Source organism: Piliocolobus tephrosceles, chromosome 17 (genome assembly GCF_002776525.5).
Source record: "Piliocolobus tephrosceles isolate RC106 chromosome 17, ASM277652v3, whole genome shotgun sequence".
In the NCBI taxonomy this organism is placed as follows: Eukaryota; Metazoa; Chordata; class Mammalia; order Primates; family Cercopithecidae; genus Piliocolobus; species Piliocolobus tephrosceles.
In genome coordinates, this window is record NC_045450.1 from 73,419,669 (window position 1) to 73,437,926 (window position 18,258).

At 63.5% G+C, this 18,258-nt stretch overlaps 1 protein-coding gene across 3 annotated transcripts in view; it reads right to left on the bottom strand.

Moving 5' to 3' along the window:
* PIEZO1 (piezo type mechanosensitive ion channel component 1) overlaps positions 1-18,258 on the bottom strand; it is a 64,808-nt gene that overhangs the window by 10,280 nt on the left and 36,270 nt on the right. For all 3 annotated transcript variants that reach the window (XR_003306747.2, XM_026447367.2, XM_026447366.2), the window contains exons 3-28: positions 15,671-15,793; positions 15,426-15,468; positions 15,101-15,239; positions 11,955-12,123; positions 11,611-11,824; positions 11,319-11,490; positions 11,059-11,145; positions 10,890-10,977; positions 9,696-9,796; positions 9,300-9,560; positions 8,347-8,458; positions 8,087-8,265; positions 7,865-8,013; positions 7,571-7,753; positions 7,169-7,287; positions 6,852-7,009; positions 6,576-6,752; positions 5,938-6,063; positions 5,666-5,866; positions 5,007-5,211; positions 1,974-2,078; positions 1,458-1,611; positions 1,134-1,377; positions 960-1,056; positions 698-869; positions 13-102 (exon numbers count right to left, since the gene is read on the bottom strand). Coding sequence is in view for 2 of the 3 variants with exons in the window: in XM_026447367.2 (XP_026303152.1) it covers positions 13-102; positions 698-869; positions 960-1,056; positions 1,134-1,377; positions 1,458-1,611; positions 1,974-2,078; positions 5,007-5,211; positions 5,666-5,866; positions 5,938-6,063; positions 6,576-6,752; positions 6,852-7,009; positions 7,169-7,287; positions 7,571-7,753; positions 7,865-8,013; positions 8,087-8,265; positions 8,347-8,458; positions 9,300-9,560; positions 9,696-9,796; positions 10,890-10,977; positions 11,059-11,145; positions 11,319-11,490; positions 11,611-11,824; positions 11,955-12,123; positions 15,101-15,239; positions 15,426-15,468; positions 15,671-15,793 (3,868 nt within the window). In the remaining variant the exon portion in view is untranslated. The remainder of the gene's footprint in view (positions 1-12; positions 103-697; positions 870-959; positions 1,057-1,133; positions 1,378-1,457; positions 1,612-1,973; positions 2,079-5,006; positions 5,212-5,665; positions 5,867-5,937; positions 6,064-6,575; positions 6,753-6,851; positions 7,010-7,168; positions 7,288-7,570; positions 7,754-7,864; positions 8,014-8,086; positions 8,266-8,346; positions 8,459-9,299; positions 9,561-9,695; positions 9,797-10,889; positions 10,978-11,058; positions 11,146-11,318; positions 11,491-11,610; positions 11,825-11,954; positions 12,124-15,100; positions 15,240-15,425; positions 15,469-15,670; positions 15,794-18,258) is intronic.

Here is an 18,258-nt window from a genome sequence, read left to right on the forward strand (position 1 = left end):
AGAGGTACCTACTGTCTTTTCAGCTGGGCCAGGGACTTCTCCTCTGTCCTGCGGTGGAAGTCGATGCTCTTGAGGTTGGCAGCGTTGTAGAGGGCAAAGCCCCTGTCGGGAGGCAGGGATGGGGTGTGAGCACCAGGCACTCAGCCCCAGCAGCATAGGCAGCGCCGCTTCCCGCTCAGCCCGGGACGGCTCAGCCGGCTCCTCTCGGCCCATGCTGGGTGAGAGGCATCCACAGGGGAGGCATCATCTACTGCCCCCACCCTCTGTGCTGTCTGTGGTGAGGACAAGCCCTTCTGCCGTACAGATGCAGGGGTGTCTGGTGGCACCCACCCAGCTGGAGCTGCAGGGAAGCAGGCAGAGCTGGCCCCAAGCCCGAACCCCTCCCTGGGGGATTTGTGATACCACCCAGGGGCCCTCCCGCCAGTGGGACACGTAGCCCTTAGCAGGCAAGTCGGCCGGGGGTGAGACACCAGCTACCGTCGGAACTGCAGCCTGTGGTCTCTGACAGACCCAGCACTGGGGCAGGGTGTCATGGTGCCTGGGTCTGCTGTCCTTCGTGCTCTAGATGACACGCCCATGTCACAGAGGGGTGGAGCCTGTTCTCCACCGGCTGGGGCCTGAGACAGCGAGGTCCCTCCCATTGCCTCCTCCCAGCCCCAAGACGGGAGCTCTGGGCTGTGTCTGGGCCAGAGCTTGCCTGGAGGCCAGCAGGGCGGTGGCCTGGAGGTCGGCCCTGACGTGCAGGTAGTAATAGCTGAGGAAGACACGGCGCTGCAGCAGCAGGAAGAAGAAGCAGATGCTGTCCCAGATGATGCCGGCCTCCTCCACGGGCAGCAGGCAGTCCTGGTCTCTGCCCATCATCTCCTTGGCTGCAAGGCAGGCGCCAGCAAGGGTCAGGGTCAGGCCCAGGGGCAGGAGGCTTCCCCACACCCTCCCCAGCCGCCATCCTCGCCACTCACGGTCATAGTAGCCCTTGACGGTGCACACAAGGCTGAAGAGCTGGATGACCCAGCAGAAGCCGGTCTGCATCTGCTCCACGAAGACGCAGGCTAGGAGCTGGGAGAAAGCAGGGTCAGCAGGCTCAGCAGGGCCCCAGGGCAGGGCAGGCAGGTGGGGCCGGGGGCTGGGCTCACCGACAGCATGTTCTTGGAGATGATGACGGTGGCGTTGTACAGAATGAGGCAGTCCCATAGCACGAGGCGGGCCCGCGTGTCCCTCTGCAGCAGGGCGGTGCCGAAGAGCAGCAGGTAGAAGCAGGCCAGCAGGTAGCCCAGCCCGAAGATGCTGATTCGGGTGGCCCCCGTGACAAACACCACCACCAGTACCAGCCAGAACAGGTACCGGAAGACGGCCACCTTCAGCATGTCGAGGTAGGACCTGCCAGGCCGGAGTGTCACGGCGGGCGCCCCGGCCACCCCTCCCAGAGGACCTCCCATGGAGGGTGGTGTGGGACCCACCTGCAGTGGATAAAGTTGGGCACAGGGTTGGGCTCCCCCCGCAGCGGCTCCAGGCGGTCGGTGTTGACGCCAGCCATGCACTGCCACTCCTCCGTGCGCTCAGCTGAGAACACTTGCCACTGCTGGGAGGCGCACAGCAGCAGGAGGAAGTCGCCTGCAGGACGCAGGAGCCGCTGCTGTGCTGCTCGAGGACCCACACCAGGTGGGCACGGTGCATACAGCCCGCCTCCCACCCCAGGCCTGTCGGCGTGCAGCCACTGGGAGCGGGGACACGTCTGCCTGGGGGAGTGGCCGGGTGCTACTGAGGGAGCCCTGGTGCGGGGGCGTCTGCACAAGGGCTGTCGTACACACATGCTGAGGTCTATGTGTGTGCGTGTGAGGTCAGGGCCTGCAGACTGCCACATGCCTGACTACATGTCTGCCCTTGCAAGCCTGTGTGCACACTTGTGAGCGGATTGTGGGGTGTGAACCTGCTCGGAGGGTCCTCTGGAGGCCGGGGTGGGGGGGGGCACTCACTGATGAGGTTGGTGGAGTTGGGGGCCCGGAAGAAATCAGGCAGGTACAGCCACTTGATGAGCGCGGAGTTCATGGGGACAGCCCGGCTCCAGCGCCACGGGTAATCTGGTGGTGGGGGTGTCATGTTAGGAAGGGCCTGGCCTGCCTGGGGCCTGAGATATCCCATCCCCACCTGCTGACCAGTGGCTTCAGAGCCCGAGACTTCATCACCAACCCTCAGGATCCATGGGAATCACCTCACACACACACACCTGGTGTGTTGAGAACTGACAGCTCTAGTGTCCTGTGTGTTCACACACACACATTCCGTCAACTATGCACCAAGCCCCCGGGGGCAAAGCAACCAAGCGGGAGGCTGGAGAGCACGGGGATGGGGGATGGGGGCTGCTGGGCCTCCCTGGGTTGTGGCTCACACGGCCTCATCGTCCATGATACGACAGTGCGTGTGATATGACCGCTCTGAAAACAGCCAGAAGCCGCATGCAGTGCAGACACCTGCAGCAGGGAAACGTTCAACCTGCAGCAGCCACAACAGGGAACGCTGCTCAGCACGTGGGACCGGGATCCACGGGACAGCCTAGACAGACCTCAGTGTGCTCTGCCAAGTGAAAGTCAGACCCAGCAGCACCTGCTGAGTCCTGCTGACGTGGCATCCTGACGGGACCATGTGCCAGGGATGGGAGGCGCCTGCGGGGGGAGGAAGCCATGGCTTTGCCGGCCCCTGGCCACACTTCCTGGGAGGCAGGGAGGGTTGGACCCTAAGGACTGAGGGGGTGGATGTGACTCCACACATCTGCAAAACCCACACACCGTCTGCCGCAGAGGGAACCTCACGATACGAAAACAAAGTTGCCTCGATGTCAGAGAACCCGGGTTCTCTAACGCAGGTGTTTTACAGGAAAGATGTGGGGGGCCCAGAGGCAGGGGCAGCCCTGTAGCAACAGGCACACCCGGCGCCCAGACCCCCGGCTCTAAACCTGACACTCCTGGAACTCGATCGGGCTCCCCAGAACAGTGGCTGTGAGCTCAGAGCTGAACCTGGGAAGCAGAAGATGAGGCAGCGATGCCTGGGAGCAGAAAACAGGACAGGGCCGCATGGGGCAGCTCACGCCTGTAATCCCAGCACTTTGGGAGGCAGAGGTGGGCAGATCACCTGAGGTCAGGAGTTCGAGACCAGCCTGGCCAACATGGTGAAACCCCGTCTCTACTAAAAATACAAAAATTAGCCGGGTGTGGTGGTGGGCGCCTGTAATCCCAGCTACTCAGGAGGGAGGCTGAGGCAGGAGAATCGCTTGAACCCGGGAGGTGGAGGTTGCAGTGAGTAGAGATGGCAGCACTGCAGTCCAGCCTGGGCGACAGAGCAGGACTCCGTCTTGAAAAAAAAAAAGAAAAAGGAAAAAGAAAACAAGATGGGCTTGCAAAGGGCGGGGCAGGTGGAGAAGGCCCGGAGCTCCCAGGGCCTGAAGCTGGGACCACACAAGACTATACAGTGCTAGTCCCAGAGACGACGACCAACATCAGTGTCCACACAGACACAAATACCTGAGTAAAGAAATCAGCAGAGGACAAAGGACAGCTTTTCCTTACGGAAGATGCCAATTAACATACGTAGAAGAGTTGAGGAAACAGGAAACCGCCATTAGGAAATAGGGCCGAGCGTGGTGGCTCACACCTGTAACCCCAGCACTTTGGGAGGTTGAGGGGAGTGGATCACCTGAGATCAGGAGTTCAAGACCAGCCTGGCCAACATGATGAAACCCTGTCTCTACCAAAAAAATACAAAAATTAGCTGGGCATAGTGGTGCCTGCCTGTAATCCCAGCTACTTGGGAGGCTGAGGCAGAGAATCGCTTGAACCAGGGAGGCAGAGGCTGCAGTGAGCTGAGATTGTGCCGCTGCACTCCAGCCTGGGTGATGAAGCAAGATTCCATCTTTAAAAAAAAAAAAAAAAAAAAAAAAGGTTCTTGCTGTGTTGACCAGAGTGGTTTCAAGCTCCTGGCCTCAAGGGATCCTCCTGCCTCGGCCTCCCAAAGTGCTGGGATCACAGGTGTGAACCACCACGCCCAGCCAAATACGGGGAGACCACGTAACAGTGTGTGGCCAGAGGGGCCAGGGCCTCCACTCAGCAGAGGGGAAGCCCAGTGTCTGTGGATGACAGAATTCTCAGGAAGTGGCCAGTGAGAAATGGGAGCTCTTCTGGATGGGAAACCCAGCTGATGGACGCACAGAGACAACAGAAAGGGTCTGTTATATGAAGCCACAGGCTGATGCCAGACAGCCCACCAGTGCCAACAGGCTGGGTGCCACTTGGGGCAGGTGCATGCGGCCCCTGAGCCGGCCGCATGCACAAATGTGACTCCCCATCTCAGACTGCAGGGTGCTGTGTGCCTTGAGCAGACCCTCATCACCAGGACAGCCACGCAAATCCAGTCTCGGGGCGTCAGCAACGCTGCCGGCCTCCCTCCGGAACTTCCCAAGAGACAGGAGAGGCGGGGGTGGCCTAGACCCAAGACCAGAGACTAGAGCAAACATCAGACCAGATCCCATCTGAAAACCAAACAGCCACAAAGCAGGGTGCTGAGGCCAGGGCCGTTTGAATGCAGAGGACACGTTTGACAGTGGCACTGCCAGGAGACAGGTCCGTGCGTGCGGGGCTGTGGGCTCAGGGACACCCGCCCCCGGGAGACGCTCGAGGCAGCTCTTGGGTGTGAGGTATCACGGCCGACCCACGTGGGGACCAGAGAGGACGCAGCGCTCCTTGTGTGACTCACAACTTTCCTGAAGGTTTGAAATATTTCTTTTTTGCCCAATATCCTATCTTGAAAGAATAACAGAGCCTGGAGGGGGCCAGGCCGCCCCCGAGAGAGGATGTAGATGAGGGCACCTGGGTAGGATGTGGGGTGGGCAGGAGGGACTGTGGGAGGCCAAGGCTAAGTCCAGGAGGGTGGACAGGAGCCCGGGGCAGGCGGGAAACACCCCACGGGCGTCCACAAAGCCACAAAGCCTACACCCACCCAAGCCACGTGATCCTCACCGATGCACAGGGCCGGGGGCATCCCCAGGCAGAGCAGGTACTGGTACAGCAGGAACAGAGCCAGAAAGAGGCAGTAGTTGGGCCAGAGGCGGGCAATGGCCTGGCGGTGCCTGCGGGTGAGGATAGCCACCAGCCAGCAGCCGTGCAGGGTCACCATGAAGTTCATGCGCTGCCCAATCACGTTCACGGCCATCAGGAAGCAGATCTGGGGAGGGGAGAGGGCGGGGGGTGGGGTGCAGTGAGTCGGGGGAGGGCGGGGGGTGGGGGTGCAGTGAGTCAGGAGAGAGGGGCTTTCTGGTCCCACCCGGCAGGCCTCAGGCTTGCAGCAGCCCCGTCTAGAGGCTGTGGGCATCAAGCAAGGACAGGGCCAGTGGTGCTGTCAGGAGGGCTGGAGTGGCTGGCAGTTGCCATCATGCAGGGGGAAATAAGGCTCCAGGAGGTGGGCTGTACAGTACAGCAAATCTGCCTTGGCCTCTTGCCTCTTGCCTCTTGTCAACACCAACGCCACAGGAGGCCGGGGGAAGCCTTGCCGGGCCCTGTCCCCCGCCCCGTGGCCCAGGCAGATCCAGGTGGGGCCAGGCTTCCGGTGCCTGCACGGTGCAGCCCTCCCTTCCGACGGCCAAGCCCTGCCCCAGGAGGAGGCAACGTCCCTGCCTCACCTCCAGCCCGAATTTGTAGAAGAAGAAGTTGATGAAGTACTTGAGGCAGCCGAGCAGATCCTGGTCCAGCTGCTGGCGGGTGCCGCTGGCGAACACGGCCTGGGCGGGCAGCGGGGCCAGCTGGTGCTGCCGGCGGTGGTGCTCCTGGCGCCGGTACACGATGGCCTCGAATACCAGCAGCAGCAGCACCTGCAGGTGGTTCTGTGGGGGGGCAACGGTCAGGGGGCAGCCGGGTACTCGCCCGCCCAGCCACCCACCAGCCCTTCACTCACCTGGATGTAGCCCAGGTTGGGGAACCCTTTCCGCACCCCAAACCAGTTGGCAGGATCCACGGGCCCCCGGTACAGCAGGGACTGGCTGATCTCCGTGGTCAGCAGGTTGGTGCTGTTGGGGGAGGGCTGGCAAGAGACCGGGCATCAGTGCCCCCTCCCAGGCCACAGTGCCCCCCTGGCCCTGCCTGGAGCCCACCACAACCACAGCTCTGGGGCAGGCCCACTGCTGCCCCAGCCAAGGACACAAGGGCTGCTGGCCTCGGAGCCACCTTCACAGGGAAGGCGACCCGGTGTTTGAGAAACAGGGAGACCACAGGCAGGGGCTAGGGGAGTGAAGAGAGGTCCGGGGAGGAGGGATGTGTGAGAAAGTGCCAGGCAGCAGCTGCCTGACCGTCTCTCCCTGCCCAGGCCTGGGGTGGGGCCCTCCCCTCCTCACTGCAGCAGACCCTGGGACTCCACCCCTACCAGACACCCTTGTGTGCGGGGAGTGGACCCCTGGTCCACAGATCAGGTCAAAGGATGCTGCCTCCAGGAAGCCCCCTTGGCCCCACTGCACTGAAGCAGCTGCCCTGGGAGGGTGGGGCTGTGAACGCAGCTGCCTGGAGCTTCCTCCCATCTCCGCCTACGGGGGCCGGTACCTCGGTGCAGTTGCTGGAATACTCCTGAGGGTGGACAACCTTGAGCTGGTACAGCATCTTACACACGATGATGACGCAGGTCCACACGGTAGACAGGCAGGAGGCCATGGGTCGGAAGCGTGGGTAGGGCAGGGCGAAGGCCCACAGCACCACCAGTAGTAGGTTCATCACCGACACCTGAGGGCAGCGGGCACGTGGGGCTGGGCTTGGGGAGGACAGCCAGGCAGGCCAGAGCAACCCCACCCGACGGGAAGTTGAGGTGCCTGCCACACTCACCTCCTTCAGGGCCACCCAGACGGTGTACAGGGCCACCAGCTTGAAGACGTGCAGCTCCAGCAGCCGCCGCAGGAACACCTGCACCCGTGAGAGGACATCCGAGAAGCCGGCTGCCAGCTCCAGCAGCCGCTCGGCCACCAGGCCCCACTTGGCTGCGCCTGTGACGGTGTGAGGGTCAGTGTAGGGTGGAAATGGGGAGTCCCAGGTCCCTGTGCAGAAGAGGCTCTGGAGCTCAGAGGGGACTCTGTCAACGTCCCCCCAGCTGGGATGTGGCACAGCAGACTGGGTGGCCTCTGTGCTCTGCCCGCCCGACTCACCTTCAGGCACCTGGGTGGCCTGGTGGGGAGTGGCCATGCCCAGCCCCTCATCCCTGGGGCCCTCCTCCTCCTCCTCCTGCTGCTGCTGCAGCAGTGGGGTCCCGCTCACTGCATCCTGCCTGGGAGAGAGTCCGAAAATGGCATCTCCCAACTGGGCTCCCGCCCCTCTTATTTCCTGGGCCTGGAGGAAGCCCTGTTTGCACTGCTGCTGCTGCAGCTGCCAAGTAAGGCGCATAGCTGCGTCGGAACTCATGCCCACTGTCCCCGGGACCTCCATGCTACTGCCATCCCCTCGATGTGAGCAAATGGAGGATGTGGCTCCTGTCCAAATCCCACCTGGCTCCCTCCCTGGCCCAGGAGGCTGCACCTCTCCAAGGCCAGCCAGGGAGGGCAGGGCCGCACCTGTGAGCCCAGCGCGGGAGGCGCCTGCCAGGCGGGGCCACGTGCTCCATGTCGGTGAGCTGCATAAAGGGCCGGTGGAAGTAGTGCAGCTGCAGGATGCAGGCCAGCAGGAAGAAGCCGGGCACCAGGATGCTGGAGAAGAGCTCGGACACGCTGAACTGCTCCAGGCCCAGGTCCCCCAGCCTGCGGAGGGTCAGCCTCAGCACCGGCCCGGCCCCTGGTGGAGCCGCTGGAGCCCTGGGGAAGTGCACGGGGTGCCAGCGCCGCTGCCCCACCACCCCAGCCTGGACTCACTGCTCATCGGTGAAGCCAGTGAGGTTGCGCCAGTAGGCGGGGAAGTCCTGGAACTGGAAGGTGTAGACGGCGATGAGGACCAGCATGGTGTAAGCCACCACGAGCCACCAGAAGGCCTTGAGGAGCTTCCGCCACAGGCTGTAGTAGACCTGCCGGGTGAGGGGGGCGGTGAGGGCCGCGGGGAGGGTCCGTGCCCCAGCCCCCACCCGGCCCGCCAGCCACCTGGAAGAGGGTGAGGCAGAGCAGGAAGAGAAACATGTAGACGATCTTGTAGACCACGAGGCGGCCGGCGAAGCTGACCACGATGAACATGCCGGCACACACATAGATCCAGTACTTGGCATAGACGCCCTTCACCAGCTCCCCCAGGCCCTGCAGCAGCGTCTGCGTCCGCGTGGGCTCTGTGGGCCAAGCCGGGGGCAGGCGATGGCATCAGGGCGGGGGGGCAGGAGGGCAGCCCCCACCTCTGGCCTGCCACTCACCTGTGTCTGCCACAGTGACTTCCGTTAGTGCAGTTGGAGCCTCTGCCCGCTTCAGCAGCTTCTCTTTCACAAACTGGCGCAGCAGGAGCCAAAAGGTCAGGGTGTAGAGCAACTGCGACAAGAGCAGTATGTCACAGTCAGCCGGGGGGCCCCGCACCCCTCCCATAGCCAGGGCAAGAGCCCTTAGGGAGGCGGCTGGCGCCAGCCCATCTACACCGGCCTCCCACAGGCACCAAACACCCTCTCGCTCACACCCACCCAGAGGCACATGAGCACACACTTCCATACCCACGGATGAGTGCATGGGTTCACACGCGCTCACACACAGTCACACGGGTTCACTAGTTCACATGGACACAGATCCATGTACACACATGCACACGTGTCCACATGCTGGAGTGCACATTTACCCACATGCATGCTCACATATGCGCACAGGCTTATGTGGAGGTGTACACACAGCTGCACGTGTTTGCACACACAGGCTCACAAGTCTCACAAGATGAGACACAACCCGCTGGCCTGCAAACAGGTGCCCAGACATGATACTGGCACCCAGCTCACATGGACACACAGGCACCCCGTGAACACATGGCCTGCACAGCTTGTCACTGAGACCCAGGGCTGTGCCAGTGGGCAGAGCCTATGCTCACACACAGCGTCAGGGGTGCAGGGGTGGTGCCCGTGCCAACGGGCAGAGCCCACACTCACAGTGTCGGGATGTAGGGTTGGTGCCCATGCCAACACAAGGTTGTCTATTTGCTCAACAAACGCTGAGAAGCTACTCTGGGCTGGCCCTGGGTGGGCAGAAGGGGACCCCATTGTGACAGACAGACACGGATCTACCTTCCTGGCGTTGCTACTCCCCCCCTGGGCAATGGGCATTGAACAGGATGATGACCCTGACAGGTCCATGCACCCAGGCACCCCTGGATGTGGTGGTGCACACTCACCATGGCGCCAAGGTCCAGGCAGGGGTAGCGGGTGTGCTCCAGCCCCAGCTGGCGCAGGCTGACGGGGCCCAAGGTGGTGGGCAGCTCAGGGCGCAGGTCCATGGCCCACACGTAGCGCAGACAGCACAGCGTCATCCCGTACAGCAGGATGCAGGGCGAACACAGCATGGCCAGCTGGTGGCGGCTGCGCACCGTCCAGATGAGGCAGGCCCAGAGCAGCAGCACAAAGGTCAGCCAGCTGTGGTAGGTGATGCTCCACACCTGCGTGGCAGAGGGGACTGCATGGCCGCCCAGCGCACCCCCCCCCCCGATGCCCCCCCCCCGCGCGGTGGAGGGAGGGGGCTGCACAGCCACCTTCCCCCACCCCATCCCACCCCGACCCCCACGGCCACCTACCATCATGGCGATGAGTGCGCACACATAGCTCTGGTCCATGATGAGGTGGCCCAGGCTGTGGAGTGGGGATGCCTCCCTGGGCTCAGCCCGCTTGGGCCGCACTGCAGGTGGGGACAAAGGTCAGCTCCGGCAGGGTGATCTCCAGGCACTCCCCACCCTGACTATGCCCTAAAATCCGGGCCATGAAGGCCGGGCGCGGTGGCTCAAGCCTGTAATCCCAGCACTTTGGGAGGCCGAGACGGGCGGATCACGAGGTCAGGAGATCGAGACCATCCTGGCTAACATGGTGAAACCCTGTCTCTACTAAAAAATACAAAAACTAGACGGGTGAGGTGGCGGGCGCCTGTAGTCTCAGCTACTCGGGAGGCTGAGGCATGAGAATGGCGTAAACCCTGGAGGCAGAGCTTGCAGTGAGCTGAGATCCAGCCACTGCACTCCAGCCTGGGCGACAGAGCGAGACTCCGTCTCAAAAAAAAAAAAAAAAAAAATCCAGGCCATGGGCAAGCATACAGCAGCAGGGACAGGCCCCCGGTGGCCATGGTGAGCTATGGGCAGAACACACAGGCTCCAGCGGTGGAGCTGACACCGTTTCCCGAGCATCAGGGATCGCCCTGCCAGCACCTGCTGTTCTCTGGGCCTCAGTTTCCTTGAAAGGGTGGGGCGCACAAGGTAGCCCTGACCCCGTTTCCAGCCCTGTGCACCTGAAGACTCGGGACCCCCACCCCGGGGCCCTGGCTTCACTTGCTTCATTCAGAAACACATTGCAAAATGAAAAATCAAGGGTTAGGGTAAAGAAAGAAAGTAGCCAGAAAGAGCCCCCAGGCCCTCCCAAGGCGACATGGCCAACACGGAGTTCCCAGGCCAGCCCCTGCCCTGGACAAGCAGCCTCCTGGGGCCACCCGCCCACCTCGAGCAGCTCCCAGAGCGAACAGCACAAGACAGTGTAGCCATGTTTTCTGGGGAGGAGTTGGGAGACTGGAGGGCCCCCCCATGGGGTCTTGGGGATCAACCACGCAGCCACTCGGCTGCCCTGGGGGTCTCAGGGGCCAGGGACACCGACACATGGATGCCCTGGGCGCCCGAGGGGGCGGCAGGCAGAGGTGCGGTGCGAGCATGCGAGAGCGCCAGGCGGTCACCAGGGGGCAGCACCGGCCTCCCCCTTCCCAGCCGTACCTCGGAGTGCGCGGTACTTACCCGGCCGCTGCCGGATGGGGCTCTGGCCTGTCAGCTCGTGCACGATGCAGTTATCAGCCTCCGTGTCGGGTGCTGTGGGCACCACGTGCTGTGGGCAAGCAGTGGTGAGCCACGCAGGGGCTGGCCCAGCGCCTCCCACCCTGGCGCCTCCACCCAGCTGGCTGCTCACCTGGGCAGCCTCCCCATCCTGGGGCCACGGGTCCAGCTCTGCCAGCTCCAGCTCCCGAGTCTCGTCCCCCTTTGTCGCCTCCTTCCTCTGCAGAGACCAGCACCTTGAGCCCAGACCAGCTCCACACCCCACCCAGAGGCGGGAGGTCCTGAGATCGGCCCCATGGAGGCAGAGCTTGCAGTGAGCTGAGATCCAGCCACTGCTACGCCATGGCTACGCCACTGACCTCGGACCACCCCCCAAGGGTGGCAGGTACTCGCCTGGCCGGAGGGGCGGTGCACACGGAGCTTGCGCAGAGAGGCCGTGGCGTAGCACAGCAGCAGCAGGATGCCGGGGCTGGCATACATGGGCCAGTCCAGGCTGGTGTTGAGGACCAGCACGTGGGGGCTGGAACAGTTCGCAGGGCCCACAAAGTCCTTGAGACCCAGCACCCTGTCCAGAGAAGACCTGTCACTGCCCACCACCCGGAGGCAGTGGGGCCACAGGGGCTAGACGGGCCAGGTGGGCACGACCAGGGCGGGAGGAAAAAGGGGCTGTGTGGCAAGCCGTTACCTAGCCCAGACGCCGGCAGGCGGGAGCAGAGCCTGTGCCAAGGGCGTCTGGTAGCAGTAGAGGCAGATGAGATGGCCGGCGCCAAAGCAGCCCACTGCGACGCAGAGTCTGTTGAAGCCCCGAGTGCTGACGGGAAAGTGGCAGGCCCACCAGGTGCAGATGGCCAGGAAGACCAGCAGGTAGACGCTGGAGAGGGCCGAGGGGTGGGCGATGCCTGCGGGGCAGGGCAGGGGCACACAGGGTTGTACCTGGCTGGTGCCACGTGTCCTGCTGTCTCCACAGTCCTCAGGGAACTCCAAGACCCCTCCCAGTGTGACTGCCGGTGCCCCTGCCTCAGTGCGTACCTGCCAGCGCGAGCAGGGTTACAGCCAGGACCCGCCCAGCCGCCACCAGCAGCCAGTGGGCAGTGACCCGGAAACGGGCGGCCAGCCGTGACCTCCGTGTAGGGGCCAGCGTTGCAGCTTCCTGCAGCCCTGCTGGGGGGCTGGCATCCACATCCCTCTCGTCATCATCCTGCCAAGGTCACGGGCAGGGGCAAGGTCAGGGTGTATCACACTGAGGCCACCTCTGCAGCCCACATCTGACCAGCCAGGAGAGCGGGAGGCGGCCACGTCCACGGCTGCCCCTCTGAGGGCCACAGGCCAGCCTCCCTGAGCACAGGCCCCAGCCGTCCCTGAGGTCTGCCTGACACCTTCCTACTTCCTCACTCGAGCTCACAGGCCCTGCAGGCCTTCCTGGTAGCAGCTCTCGCGCTGGCCAAAGACCCAGGGTCTGTCCTGGCAAGTCCAGGCACGTGATGACCTTGCCAGGTGTAGGCCGACCGCAGGCTGTCCTAGAGCACCTCATCACCCTGAACCATGCACCCAGGGAGCAGCAGGGCCCTGTCTGCACCCCGAGGGGTCTCTAGAGACCAAGGGGGCCTGAGGGACATGGCCAGGCTCCAGGGTCTCCTGGGTACCCCTGCCAGCCTTCTGGGTGGCTGTGCCTAGAAGTCAGGGGTGGTACTCCTGCCCTCCCCGAGCCTCTGGGGGACAGAGGTGGCCGGCCCGGGGTCGGGGGAGAGAGACCGGACAGGCCTGTTTTCCCTGGTCCTGACTAAAGATTTCCCTTCACAGCCGTTTCCCAAACACAGGGGAAAGCCAGGGTGTGGTGGAAAGAACACGGCTGTCGTCAGATGCCCCGGCTCTGGCCTGGCTGCCAGCAGCCCAGTGTCCCCATCTATGACTCGGGGGCTCTCCTGGTGGCTGAGATGCCAGGTGCCCAGGCTGAGAGCACAGGCTGTGGGGCTGGATGATAGGCACCATCCCAGCTCTGACAGTCTCAGGCAAGTCACTTAGCCTCTCAGAGCCTGTTCCCCTTCTGTCAAACAGGATGGGGGCTTGACAGGACAGTTGAGCCAGACCAGTCCTGTCCTCACAGCCCTCCAGGGCTGCAGGGGCTGCTGGGAGGCTCCACGGCCAGGGGAACAGGGAGATCAGGGCGGGAGAGGCCTGGACCCCGAGCCCACCCCTCTCAGAGACCACACAGCAGCCGGGGACGAGGCTGGATCAGAACACAGGGCGCCATTGCTCACACCCGGGGCTCTCCCACCAGACCTCAGAGCACCAGGGCTGGGGCTGGAAGGGCTGAGCTCACCCCGTCCACAGCCTGGCCCTGGCCCTGGCCCTGGGAAATCTTCTGAGCAGAGCCGTGAAAAATGAGCATTTCTGGGAGTGGAAAGAACAGAGGCAGCTGCTGTGGGAGGACAGGTGTGAGGCCACCGAGGGGCAGGCCTGGCCCTGATTTGGGCCCCACGTGCTGCGGCCATGCTGCAGACGCCCCTCACCTCCTCCAGCGGCCAGCGCCCCTCGGGCTGGCTGGCACATTCTGCCACATGCCTGCACACATGTTGTGTGTTGCCCGTATGTGGGAGTGAGGGTCACCTGGGGGCCCTGCCAGGCCGGGTCATGGGGCTTCTAGATCCGGGTTTCAGAATGGTGTCCTGGAGATGCCTGCTGCCCCCACCTCACTCTGAAATCTGTCCACACTGGCCGGCCAGGGCGCGGCTGCATGCTCAGGCTCCCATCACACCAAGACGAAGCTGACCAGAGTCCAGCCACCCAGCCCCTTCCTGGCAGCCAAGCTCCAGGAAGCTCGTGCCCCATGCCCTCGTCAGCATGGAGGGGCTGACGAGGGAGAGGCAGGTCTCTCAGAGGACAGGCAGCAGCACAGCCCCCACAGTGACTGGACCCCCTTAAATGCCCGGAAAAGCCAGTTGGCCTCCAGGTCCCCATTCCCACCTCTGAAATGTGGGTGCTAGCCTTGCTCCATGGTGTGGGGACAGGACAGGCAGGAGGGCAGGCCACCTCTGCAGGCTGAGCAGCTGCACCCGACCTACTCTGTGGCTTGGGGATCCCCTTTCCCTCTCAGGGCACCTCTGGAAGTTGAGGTCCATGTGCCTGGCAAGCATCAGCTGTCTGACGAGTGGGCGCTGGGAGGGTGAGGTGGGAGGAGGCTGGGTGCCTGGGGCAGGGAGTTCATGGGCCAGGACACCACGTGGGCCATAAATCCCGGCTGAGCCTGGGGATGGCGAGTGTGGGACCGGGTAGGGGTGAGAAGGGCTGAGCAGCAGTGACGCCCCAGCCCGTGGGAGGCGGCCGCAGCTCAGAGATTCCCGGGGCCAGAGCTCGAAGTCTCATAGCAGCTGAAGTTCACTCTGCCTCCCACTCCGAGGACAGAGGCCCTGCTTCAGGCCCGTCGCTCCTGGGGCCGAGGCCCCTGCTGGGGCTCTGGGCCGACAGCCTCTCTGCCTGGGGCTGAGGCCTCTCCCCAGGGCCGCCCCTTCTCAGCCCGTCTGCAGCGGCTCTCCAGCCAGACCCCTGCCCAGCACTGCAGGTTCCCACCACCGCGTGGCCCCAGATAATCCCCCCGTGAAGACTTTTTTTTTTTTTTTTTTCTGTTTTTTGAGACGGAGTCTCGCTCTGTCACCCGGGCTGGAGTGCAGTGGCCGGATCTCAGCTCACTGCAAGCTCCGCCTCCCGGGTTTACATCATTCTCCTGCCTCAGCCTCCCGAGTAGCTGGGACTACAGGCGCCCGCCACCTCGTCCGGCTAGTTTTTTGTATTTTTAGTAGAGACGGGGTTTCACGGTGTTAGCCAGGATGGTCTCGATCTCCTGACCTCGTGATCCGCCCGTCTCGGCCTCCCAAAGTGCTGGGATGACAGGCTCGAGCCACCGCGCCCGGCCCCCGTGAAGAGTTTCTAAGGGCAAAACAGATGCCACCTCAGGGCCTGGAGGTTTCCCACCAGAGGCAGAGCCCGGGTAGAAACAGGTCTGAATGGACGGAACCGCAGGCTGGGCCCTGGGTGGGACGCGGAAGTTCCTCCCCTCTTTAACACCAACTTACAACTAAAAAGTCTACATTTGTTTTTAAACGATTAACCCTCAAAATGTCTGAGACCAAAGCTCTCCAATGACCTCCCTGACACACGGGTGACGCAGCTGCCCTCACCAGCTCCTGCGTATGTGGGCTCTGCTGGGTGTTCCTTGCCAGGCGCCCGCAGAGGCCGAGGCAGACAGAGGAGACCACCAAGATGCCCAGGTCAGGGGCCACCAGCCGGATGGCGTTGGGGATGTCCTTCAGGTCCAGCCTGCAGAGAGCAGGGAGCAGCCGCAGTCAGAGCAGGAGGACAGGTGCGGTGCGAGTGCAGGTGGAATGTGGGTGAGTCTCCAGGTCCCCATCCCCCTGCTCCTGTCCCTCCGGGGTCCCCCCACTTCCTGGGGCCTGAAATGCCCAAGGGAGGCTTGCTGGTTGGGGGTGGGGGGATGGTCTTAACCTTGTGACCCCTATGTGTCGCCAGAGGCTCTCCCAGCGGCTGCCTGCAGAGAAAGACAGAGGAACCCAGTCAGGCTCCGCCCAGCCAGCACCGTAGCCCAGTCATCCCTGGGAGGTTTCACAGGGACCATCCAGGCCAGACATAAATCAGGCTGAGTAGACCCCCCCAGGAGACTCAGGGTCACTGCATGGCCCTCTCCCTGACCCCCAGGATGGCTACCCCTGCCCCGCCCCTCAGCGACTCACAGCTGGGTCCCAGGAGCTGGTCCAGATGAGGCACAGCGTGCAGGCAGACCTGGAGAGCGAGATGGGCCACCAGGAAGAGCAGGCTGAGGCCCAGCAGCGCCCGCAGGAGGCGGCCTGTGTGACCTGCGGCAGAGTGGGTGGGTGAGGCTGGTCCTGGGGACGGGGAGGGGCCCCAGCCCAGGCCACTCAGCCAGACACTAGCCCCCAGCCAGGTCAGAGCTCGGAGGCCTGAGACGCATGCCCGGCATGGACTCAGGACCCCAGCAGGCAGGCCGGCCAGCCCCACTCCCCACGCCTCCCCAGGGCCACTCGTGTCACTATTCTGACAAGGAGCCAGGCACCCTCCTGGGGGTGGCAGCAGGATAGGCCTGGGGCCCACAGGCAGGAAAGGGCCTCCCAGGCTTGGAAGATACCACCTGGAGTTTGCTCAATTATCCAGCAAATATCGGTCACCTTTCAGTTGTGGAAGCAGAGGAAATAAACACAAGGAGAGGTGAGAAGCTCCACCTCACCCCAGTGGGGGCTGCAGTTGGATGGAGACCAAGGCATGGGGAGTGCCCCCGAGCAGCCGTGGCCAGGGTCAGGGTTGGGGGTGGCAAGGGGGCTCCCCCTGAGCAGCCGTGGCTGGTGTGGAGCGGGGCCAGGACGGTTCTCGAGAAAAGTGGGGCAGGCAACTGCTTCCCTGGGGCTGAGGGGCCACAAGGAGAAGTCGCATCCCTATGCATGGTTCCCAGTCCCCATGGCAGCCCTGGCATTTCAGGCACCTGCTGTGCGCCAGGTTGGGCCCCAGACCGCATCCTCTCTGTGTACCTGCACCTGGCAGGAAGCGGCAGCACCACCCAGTTGCCAGCAGCCTTGCTCTGCTCCCAGCTGCCTGTGGCCCCACTGGACTCAGCCCCCCAGCAGGGAGGCCTTGGGCTGCAGGGCGGGGGCTGGGCGGGCACGGGCTGTGGCTGGGGGCACTCAGGAGCCCTGGCTTCGCCTCTGCTCTCTGCACACATGTGGACAGCTCATCCTCCAGCAGGCGTCCGGAGCAAACTCCTTGGCCCACCAGGTTCTGAGTCCTGAGCCCAGGGCTGTGGACAGCTTTCCTCTCCACCCCAGCGCCTTCTGGCTGGAGCCTCTGGGCCCTCACCCTGGGGCAGCGACTCCTGTACCACCAGCCACAAGAAAGTGCAGAGCAGCTCGGGCCCTTCTCACAACTTCCTGGAGCTCAGGGACAGTCAGGGTCTGGGTCTGGGTCCGAGGTGGTGAATGTCACCACACACCTGCCCTCTCGGCCTCGGGGTGCCAACTTAGGGCCTGTGTCCACTCTGTTCAGTGTTTTGGGCACAGTCGGTGTTAGGCAACAGACTTGGGATTGGCCTTGGACACTCAGCTGTCTCTTTCTGGAGTGATGACTTGTGACCCACGTCCAAGGCACCCTGCATATCCCTAAGTCTGACCGCGAGGCAGCACTCAGGGATGCCCGGGACCCCCAACCGCACCGCCAGGCAGCCGAGGCAGGTCTGCACCAGCTTCTCACTCACGCCTTCCTAGGGTTGCCCCAGGCCCTGACCTGCTGACCCTGCAGCTATGACCTCTGACCTGTGGAGGGTGGGAGGGGTGAGCAGGAGGGAGAGTGGGAAGGAGAAATGGAAAACAGAGACCAGGAAGGGAGGCTGCAGCCCTAGCACGAACAGGAGCCACCACCAGTGGGGTCCCTGCAGGGCTCCTGAAACACAGGACCTTCCAGGGTCTCCCTGCCCCGAACCCACAGGGGCCGGGCTTCTCACTGCTCAGAACCCCGGCGCCGGGCTCACACGTGCTGCGCCAGCCCCTCTTCAGCAGAGCACAAGTCTGGCAGCAGGAGGGCACCAGGCAGGGGCCCTGCATCTCCGCCTCTGTCACTGTGGGGTGACAGGAGGGCACCGACCCGGGGAATGGGCTCCTGCCAGGCCTGCCCAGGCACCTGGGCTGAGTCCTGCTCGCTGCATCCTCCAGCCTGACGTTGAAGTGACCTTGCCAGCGGGGCCCTCCGTGGCACTGGGCACTCAGGGAGAGCACGTGCCATTGCAGAAGGTATTCTGAGTCCTACAGAGACGGACCCGCAGGGCACCTGCCCCATAGGCACGTGAGGCTCCTGCTGGTGCTGTCAAGGACCCCCGGGCACTGAGAGGACATCTGGGCCCTTGAACAGCCAGGCTGATGTGTTCCCTGCACACACGATCCAGCAGCCTGGGAAGGAAGTGCCTGACCAGAGACCCCGGGCGGGGAGGGGCTCCCAGGCTACCTGGCTCCCGCCCTCCTGCCTTGCCCTGCACAGGGACAGTCCGGGATGCCCGTCTCTGGCTCCAACTCGGAGGTCACTGCCTCCCTGTTGTCTTCCTCCTTCCCCTTTCCCTGCCTTCTTCCTGGTTCAGTTCTCGGGCTGGCCCGAGTGTCCTGGTCTGGACACTTTAGAACGGCTGGGTTGTGATCCCTCCTGCAGGGTTGAGGGGGCCACAGCTGGGCCTGGAGGCCACCCCTGGCCGTGTGGCACGACCGCTCCCTGCCTGGGCCAGATCAGACGAGGGAGCTGAGGGTTCCGGGGCAGCCCCGGAAGAGAC